This window comes from Mustela nivalis (genome assembly GCF_964662115.1).
Source record: "Mustela nivalis genome assembly, chromosome: X".
Lineage (NCBI taxonomy): Eukaryota > Metazoa > Chordata > Mammalia > Carnivora > Mustelidae > Mustela > Mustela nivalis.
The window spans coordinates 30,118,362-30,127,503 of record NC_139040.1 but is presented as its reverse complement, the minus strand read 5'-3'; the positions used below and the strand labels follow the sequence as shown (position 1 = coordinate 30,127,503).

Sequence of the window (9,142 nt, the reverse complement as noted above, 5' to 3'; positions counted from 1 at the left end):
CAGGGAGAAGAAGAGAGGGAGAAGGGAAGAGTCTCGAACTCTCTCAGGCTAGGCAACCGAGCTGCACTTGACGCGCGGCGGATCGGCTGCCCCCCTCCCCGCCCCCCTCCCTTCCGCCCCCGCGGGCTTGCATTTGCGTCCGGCTGGAGACCGCGCGGGAGCCCGCCCCCGCGCCCCGCTGATTGGCCGTGCCAGCCCGCTCGTCACACTCTTTTGTCTCAGTGGGCAGAGGATAAAAGCCGCGGCGGCTGCCGTGGGAACCGCGCTGTCTGGACTCGACTACCCCTCGCTGGGAGGCTGTGCAGCCGCTCGGCTGGCAGCTCCCGGTCGCTGGGCGGCCGAGGCCGAGCCCGTCCCTCCAACCCCTGCGGGGCTGCGGAGACGGGAAGGCGGTTGGCAAGGCCGGAACACAGGTAAAGAAAGGGGTGCGGAGAGAGGAGGGGAAGCCCGCACCTGTCCTGGGCGGCTCCCCGCTCGAGGCATCGAGGACTGCGAGGGTTAGGAGCACTCCCTCGGGCGCTGAGGGAGGAGGTGGGGTGCCGCTGGATGCTGCCTAACGGGGAGGATCTGCCTGGATGGGGGGGGCGTTTTCGGGGTGGGGGGAGGAATGCAAGCTGCCTGCCTCGAACCCCGTTTGCACCTCCTCGTCTCCTCTGGAGAGGAGTATTTGGGTGTGCGTGTCCCACTCCTATTCCGTCTCCGTGGCAGGCCATCAAAGCCGAATCCGAACTTGAATTCTGCGCGGCGGATTGCAGACCTGGTAGGCCAAAGATTTCCCGGGGGAAATGTTCTGGGGCGGGGGTCGCTTTGGCTTGTAGTCAGAAGGTGGGAGAGGAATTTTCCGCCTGCAGACAGCGGAGGCGGCGAGGCGGCGAGGCGGGGGGGTAGGGGGAGGGGGCGGCGGCGGGGGTGAAGCGGGGAGGGAGGCAGCGGGATAAGGGGATGAGGCTGTTCCTGACCCTGCCTGCCCTGCCCTCCGCGGCGGCGCAGTCTGGACGCTCCGAGGTCCCGGATCGGCGACGCCCGGTGGACGGAGATCGCCCGGAGTCCGGAGACGAGCGCTCCCACGGAGGCCACCAGTTGCAGAAGCTGGGAGTGAAATAAAGGCGCGCGCGCCTGTTCCTGCGCTCCCGTAAGAATCTGGGAAAAAACGGGGGAGGGGCGAACTTTGAGAAGGGGGTGTGGTTGGGACCTGAGACCGAGAGGTCGATGAGACTGTATTTATTCCTACAATCTGTGACCCCTGTGCTCTATTTTGAGAGCCCAAAAGCAGTTTCCATACACTATTACACTTTGAATTAGAAGCAACAGTTGCCCTCCCTGCTGGACGACTGGTGGGAGGGGATGGAAGTGTCTGGAAAAGTACCCTGCTAGCAACGGAGGCACCGGCTGACTCCGTAAGCTTGTAATGGCCAGTCTCCTAGAAGATATTTTTAGGGCAGTGGGCAGATGTGAAATGTACTGTCGGACATTCAGGAAGGGAGAGAACAAAACTGTAGCCAATTCCCTTATTAACTACCCCCCCCCCTTTTTTTCTTTTTTACAGCCCCTGCTGAGACAGGAGGAAGGCAGACCCCCCCCTCCTCCCCGCGCACCTGCAGATCAGGCTTTTCCACAAAGCCTGAGCATCTCGTTATACTCGGTCCCGCCGGCCCTCCCCAACATCGTCGTCAGTCATGGCCAGCATCATTGCGCGCATGGCTAACAGCCGGCGGCAGAACGCGCCGTTGCCGCCCTGGGCCCATTCTATGCTGAGGTCCCTGGGGAGAAGTCTTGGTCCTTTAATGGCCACCGTGGCCGAGAGAAACCTGAAGGTGTTCTCTGGGAGGGTAGGGCCAGGGGAGGGGGAAGAGAGCTTTGAAAACTGGCTGATCCAAGTTAATGGGGCCCTGCCTGATTGGAATATGCCTGAGGAGGAAAAGCTCCAGCGCTTGCTGAAAACCCTTCGAGGCCCCGCCCGGGAGGTCATGCTTTTGCTCCAGGCCGCCAACCCTAATCTAAGCGTGGCAGATTTCTTGCGCGCGATGAAATTGGTGTTTGGAGAATCTGAGAGCAGTGTGTCCGCTCACGGTAGATTTTTTAACACCCTGCAGGCACAGGGGGAGAAAGCCTCCCTTTACGTGATCCGTTTAGAGGTTCAGCTCCAGAAGGCTATTCAGGCGGGGATCATAGCTCAGAAAGATGCCAACCAGACTCGCCTGCAGCAGCTCCTTTTAGGGGCTGAGCTGAACGGGGACCTGCGCTATAGGCTGAAACACCTTCTTAGGGTGTATGCAAATGAGCAGGAGCGGCTCCCCAGTTTCCTGGAGTTAATCAAGATGGTCAGGGAGGAAGAGGATTGGGATGACACTTTCATTAGGCAGAAACGGCCCAGAAGGTCTGAGCCCATGGTGGAGAGGGCCACTAGCCCCATGGCCTTTCAGGGCTCCCCTCCCATAGTGGTGGACAGCGACGACTGTAACGTGATAGAGATAGACGATGACACCCTCGATGACTCCGATGAGGATGTCATCCTGGTGGAGTCTCAGGACCCTCTGCCGTCCTGCTCGACTTCTCCTCTCCCCAGACGCGGGGCCGGACTGCAAGAGCAAGTTCTAGTCATTGATTCCCCCGGCAGTTCCCCGGCTCAGTCTCCCTCCACCAGTGGGGGTTCTGGGTATAAGAATGGTGGTTCTGGGAATCTGCGTAGAGCCAGGAAGCGAAAACACGCGCTCCGCTGCTCCTCTTGTGGCTTGGAGGGCCACTCCAAGGAAACCTGCGACAATGAGGACAGCAGGGCCCAGGTGTTTGAGAATCTCATCATCACCCTGCAGGAGCTGACCCATACAGAGGAGGAGGGGCTGAGAGCGGCCCCGGCTGAGCCAGATGACCCTTCTGAGGAGCAGTGAGGCAGTAGCCCCCAGCCTTAAGTGAACCCTAACCCATGCACAGAGTCCAACAATGCGATAACCGGGGAGGGGCGCTTCCAACTGCATGAATCCACAAAGCAGCTTTCTTTGCAGAGCAGAGCTGAGTAGGAAGGGGCTTGGATACCAGCTCAGTGAAGGGAGACAGCCAAACCCCCGCGCTTGCTTCCCCACTCCCCACTCTGCTGCCCAAGGGTCTGCTTCCTTTGTGTGCCCATTTCCTTGATGGCTTTATTCTCTGTGAAAGTGAAATCCTTCATCGTGAAGTCTCCAAACAATAAAGAGAAGTACAAAGCAGTGAAGTGCCGGTGACCCCCAACCCTCCACCCCGATCTAACCATTGTCAACCCTTTGGTGAAAACCCCTTCTAGGCATTTCCCTCCACCTGAGTACCCAGATAGATCTATGTATAGATAAAAGTAAAGTGCTCAAATACAAGTCCTGTTCTATAGTCTGTATTTTTTCACCAAACAGTATATGTTGTGGGCTTCTTTCTATGTCAATAAATATATATCAGCATCTATTTTTAATGTCTCTGTGTTATTATTTTCGGAAAACGTAAAGGAAAAAGGGACAAGAGAAATAGTGAAGTGCTATTATGGGGTGGGTTTTTTTTTTTTTAATCAACATTGATTTGTAGATGTGGTAAAAGAAAGAAGAAATGGGCTGAAACAGTCCCCGAAGGTAGATGGACAGAGCCGCTTGCCGCAACTGGCCTGTCCCGCAGGTCATATGGCCAGATTATGGCGCCTGTTTGTTGACCGACCCCATTGCTTTCTTCTCTACTGGATCCAAAGGAGTCCGATGGAGGAGGAGTCTGGTGCTGAGGTAATAGCCCCCCCCCCGCAACGGGGATTCCAGAGACACCGTTCCTGGTCACTGTGGGGGACGAGCGCTCTTCCTCTTCCAGCTGGATTCCTGCTGCTGTTTGTGGACATCGGGTCACAACGGTCACAACATGTCGCAACAATCACAACGTGGAATCTCTCCTGCGGTGGGACACCACCCTCTCCTCACTCCCCAGTCAGGGAAAGGAGAGAACGGCTCCCACCCCCCCAGCCCAGTACCGGAGGTTCAGCTCCTGGTGGCGCCAGAGCCATCCCGCAGAAGCCCTGAAGTGACCAGCTGGAGGACACAGGCACCCCAGGACTCCAAGCCAACCCCTCCCCACCCCCAAGAACTGAGACTAGCTGGGAGGGATGACAAGCCATCTAGTAGCCCAGAGACACCTGAAGGAACCTGGGGATCGGGAAGCCCCACCCCGCGTTTCAGTCGAGTCGGGGGCATTCGTGGGGGCCGGAAAGAAAACGTGGACCTTCCCGGAACCTGCCCTGTCCCATCTCTGGATCTCATTTGGAGGCTGATAAAGGAGGATGAGTGTGGCCACAGTCCCCCCCACCCCCAGGGTCCCTGTGTCTTGCGTAGGAGCGCACGTTCTAGTTTCTGCGAACAGGGCAAGGCTGGGGGACTGGTGGTGGTGGTGCTTGCATTTAGGGCAGGATGCAGAGAGGGAACTGAATGCGCAGACCTGAGGCCCAGGTGGGGATGGGCGTTCTTCATGCCCAAATCGGGGACTCCGCTGTGCCGGAGAGCTTAGCTTAGCGTAAGCAGCAGTGGCAGCGGGCGTCTGGGGAGAAGCACAGTGTGGTTTGGGGAGGGGGAGCTAGGGTGAGGTCATGTTGACTGGGGAGACACACAGAGATCCGCAGCCTTGCAAACCCTGGGAGGAATTGCAGAGTCCAGGGGTCATACAGAGCTCCGGGCTGTGTTGTCCTGGGAACGGCGGCGGGGGGGGGGGGCGTTGGGGGTGGTGGTGAGGGGCCCTGGGAGAGACACTGGGGTTTAGGCTAGCAGTTGGTGACAACTCAGTAGGGACGAAAGGGTGCAGGCTGAGGCCTCCAAGGCAGCAGGGGAAGCCAGGACAGCCTTCCTTGGGCTTGCCATACCCAGAACCGGCCTTGAAGTGCTGCTTTTTCCAGAAAGCCCCTCCGCTCCTCCCTGACTTATTGCTCCTGCTCCACGAATGACCTCACGATCTGACTCTAAAATGCGCAAAGGAGGGGTGGCGGGGTGGGGGGTGGGGGCGCATATTCACCTCTAGGTGGTGATGGTGGTGAGGGTTGGAGGGTCTGCCTCCTGTGCTCTGCCATCACCCCTCCCCCACCCCAGGCCCCCAAATTGCCTTAATCCTCAGCCTTCTTTCTTAACCCTCATGGTCAGGAGACTGAGTGGGCCTCTCGGCCTTAGATCCCCAACACTTTACAGCTTATGTAGATTTTCACCCCTCATTCCTTTCCATGTCTCCTTAAGTCTCCCCTTGGGAGGTATCTATCTCCCTCATCTAGTCTAGATTAGAATAGCAGTCCACTTCCCAATCATTTTTTTTTCTCAATGTTAGCCTAGAAACATTTATCCAATATTTGTCCAAAGACATAGTTTAGGCTGCCCTAATTTCTTTGTGGCCCCTGGTAGAATAGGAAGATGGAATGAAACATCAGGAAGTTCTGTCCATTTCCTACCCTCCTTTTCACTGGAGTGAGTTTGGGGGTTCAGTATAGACCATGGTTTTGAAAACCCGCTCTGTGATCTGTCCCCTTTTTCTTCCCTTGCCCCCCCCCCGCTGTGTAAATTTGAGATTGTCTGAATTTTTATTTCGCCAACCAGATGTAACCTGACATTTCTTTTTGTTGTTTCTCTTTAAAGAAAAGAAATACACATTTTCCCTAATTAGAAGACATGAAGCTCACACCTGGGCATTCCGATCAGATTAATGGAGTTAGTCTGAAAAGGGCCTCACTGGAAGCTGTAGGCTAAATTGCAACAACACAGAGCTCAGAGCTCGAGAGTATTATGCTAAGGGGAAACAAGTCAATCAGAGAAAGACAAAAACCACGTGATTCACTCAACAGTGAAATTTTTTTAAAGATTTTATTTATTTATTTGACAGAGAGATCACAAGTAGGCAGAGAGGCAAGCAGAGAGAGGAGGAATTAGGCTCTCCCCTGAGCTGAGAGCCTAATGTGGGGCTCATCCCAGGACCCTGGGATCATGACCTGAGCCAAAGGCAGAGGCTTTAAGCCACTGAGCCACCCAGGTTCCCTCAACCGTGGAATTTAAGAAACAAAACAAATGAGCAAAAGGGGAAAAGAGAGAGAGAGAGAGAGAGGCAAACCAAGAAACAGACTGCGCTCTAGAGAGCCCACTGATGGTTACCAGAGGAGAAGGGGGTGGGGGGGTGGGGAAAAGAGGGGGGCACTTGGCATGATGAACGCGGGGTGACGTATAGAAGTGTTGAATCATTCTATCGTACCCCTGAAGCGTCTCTAATACCGTATGTTCCCGAACTGTAATTTAAATAAAAAACTTAGAACAAAATAAAGCTATAGGCTAATTTTCTTCCTTTCTGCCTTTATTCTCATCGGTCTCTAAGAGATGAAAATTGCTCTTTTGTCTTGTCAGAAGAATCCGGCCTCTCTGAGTGCCCTTTTGCGTTAGATCCCCCTCCTTCCTGGTATTCTCTCCCCCTCGGTTTCCATGACACCCCTCTCTCCCGGTCTCCCCCTCCCTGATGTGGTTGGTGCCGCTGCTCAGTCTCCTTGGCTGAATCTCCCTCCTCTCTTCTTGATCCCTCCACGATCCTAATAAAAAGGGAAAAAAATCCTTACAACCGTGATTTATGATGAGCTTATTGTGGGCTGGGCAGCCTGTACCAAAGTCCTTTAAATGCATTATTAGCTCTTTTAATCCTTTGATTAACCCCCCAAAAATAGGCACTGCTGTGAGCACCCATTTCAGAGGAGGAAACGGGTGGGGAAGTTAAGAAACTTGCGTAGGGGTCCTGTAGCTGGTTGGGGGCGGAGGTGAGACTCCAGGGTGAGAAGGGGCGAAGGCTTTAAGGCTGGAGCCACGATCCTCTGAATAAACTGAGGTTTATTGGTTTGGCGTAAGGTGACCTGCCTTTCCCAGGTGGGCCCCATGTACGACCGGCACAGGGCCTGAGGGTCCCTCGTAGGCTCACAGGAACCACCAGCTGCTATTTCTCCGCTAGAATGCGTTACTCTGCCACGGAAGGGAAGACAGGGACAAATGAGAGGCTGTCCAGGCCATGCAGACGGGCCTTATTTAGTGTTTATCTGACAATGTGACAGCCTGGTCGCAGCAGCGACAGTCGCGGAGTAGATTCAGAAATGCCTTAGAGTTCAGTGGCAATGGTGATGACGATGATGAGGACATAGGATGAGAAGAGAACACTTGTTAAAAGCTGAGGTGCTGTCTCCCTGTTTTCTGTGTCCCCAGGGAATGTCTTCTTCCCCCACAAGTCTGTCCTCCCGAAGAGCCAAGTCTTCCTCCACCCAAGACACTCCCCTGAGCAACAGATGGGGGCGAGGGGAGCTCATCTCAGAGAGACACAGAGACTCTCCAGTGTGTGGGGGGAAAGGGATGTGACAGAGGTCTGAGGAGTCCGTTAGGATCCAGGTAACCTTGAAATCCTGGGATGTCAGGGGCAGCATAAAAGGGAGCAGAAAAGAGTGGGGCTGGGGCTCCTGCCTCCTGCTGACAGGATGTATGGCTCTCTGGCTGCAGCTTCTCAACTCAGAACACAGCTGCCGGCCTCTTATGGTCCCTCACACACACTCCTTCAGATCCGTGCTGCGTTCACCGCCCCATTTTACAGACCAGGACGTTGAGGTACACCCAGTTCTAGTAACTTGCCTCATAAGATCAGACAGTGAATAAAGGCTGGAGCTGGACCCGAACTCAGATCTGCCCCTCGCCGGAGCCAGGAGTCTCTCCTCAGCTGTAGGAGTCATTCTTTTTTTTTAAGATTTTATTTATTTATTTGACAGACAGAGATCACAAGTAGGCAGAGAGGCAGGCGGGGTGGGGTGGGGTGGGGAAAGAAGGCTCCCCGCCGAGCAGAGAGCCCGATGCGGGGCTCGATCCCAGGACCCTGAAATCATGACCTGAGCCGAAGGCAGAGGCTTTAACCCACTGAGCCACCCAGGCGCCCCATGTAGGACTCATTCTTATGGGTACAAATGGTCTCATCATTCTACCGGCTGCATCCCGAGTTGGGATGTCTCAACTGTCATACTCGCGAGGCAAAGTCTGCACAGCAAGATGGCCTCCGTCTCGATTTCTTTTATTGACCAAGACAGCAGAAAAACGATCAGTTTAGGAAACTTCTTTCTCAGAGTCTGAAACCATCTTCTCCTCATATTTATTTTTATATCCAATTTCTGGGAGAAGATACTAAAAATAATGGGCTGTTGGTAAGGATGTGGGCAAAGAGTCTCTCTCCCACACTGCTTGGTAGGACTGAGAACTGACACATTCTTTCTGGAAGGCCAACCGGGAAATGTATCAAAGGTTGAAAAATGAAAAGCCCTGAATCCAGCCACTTAACTTTCTGAAATTCATGCCAAGAAAATAACTGAACAAGTGTAAAAAGAGTTTTACAAACAAAGATGTTTACCCTTGCTTTCTTGGGTCATAGTGGGAAGCTGCGAACAACTTGGAAGACCACACGTAAGGTTTGGCTGAATAAAGTAGGCTCTGCGCTTGGAAGGGAATGCGATGCTTCCAGAATTCTGGGCGTGCCTTCATATGACTGGGCCTCCCCCAGACAAATGAAGTGTGGTCCTTCTGGCAAAGGACCTTCAAAGATCACCAGTCTACCAGGTCCTCTGTGTCACCTTTGACTGCCAACATGCTGTCCCACCAGCCCGGTGCTCCTCTTGACCTGGCAAAACCCTTGCTGGACTTCTAGAATCATCTCCCCTGGCAATCCCTTGGACCAGCTTTCCCTGACTCCAAATTGAGGTCATTCTTTATATCTCAGGTAGTACTTACCATTTTTATCCATTTAAATTCAATTGGCCAACATATAGCGTATCGTTCGTTTCAGAGGTAGCATTCCATAATTCATCAGTTGCGTGTCACACCCAGGGCTCGTCACAGCACGTGCCCTCCTTCATGCCCATCACCCAGTTACCCTGCCCCCCTCCAGTGACCCTCCCGCAATCCTCAGTTTGCTTCCTGGAGTTGAGAGTCAGTACTTCTCATTTTGTCCTAATTGCTTATATCTGTCCTGCCCTCTGGGCTTGTAACCCCCGTACCTAGCAGACCCCTTCGGATATTTCAGTGCAGAACCCATGCACACCCACACCTAGCGTGTTGGCTCTGGCAGTTGTTACTGTCTCTCCAGATGTCCCTGTGCCTTGATCCCTCACCAC

The 9,142-nt window shown here is 54.0% G+C and overlaps 1 protein-coding gene across 2 annotated transcripts; it reads left to right on the top strand.

The window, feature by feature from the left end:
- Positions 1-213: 213 nt before the first annotated feature.
- On the top strand, positions 214-3,429 carry ZCCHC12 (zinc finger CCHC-type containing 12). 2 transcript variants are annotated; one of them, XM_082716869.1, is made up of 4 exons: positions 214-497; positions 709-760; positions 991-1,132; positions 1,547-3,429. In XM_082716869.1, the coding sequence occupies exon 4, from the start codon at positions 1,677-1,679 to the stop codon at positions 2,886-2,888; it is 1,212 nt and encodes a 403-aa protein (XP_082572995.1). In that variant the 5' UTR covers positions 214-497; positions 709-760; positions 991-1,132; positions 1,547-1,676; the 3' UTR covers positions 2,889-3,429. The 2 variants fall into 2 exon arrangements, with proteins under 2 accessions (XP_082572995.1, XP_082572994.1); XM_082716868.1 differs by having other exon boundaries at positions 221-413.
- The last annotated feature ends 5,713 nt before the right edge of the window (positions 3,430-9,142 follow it).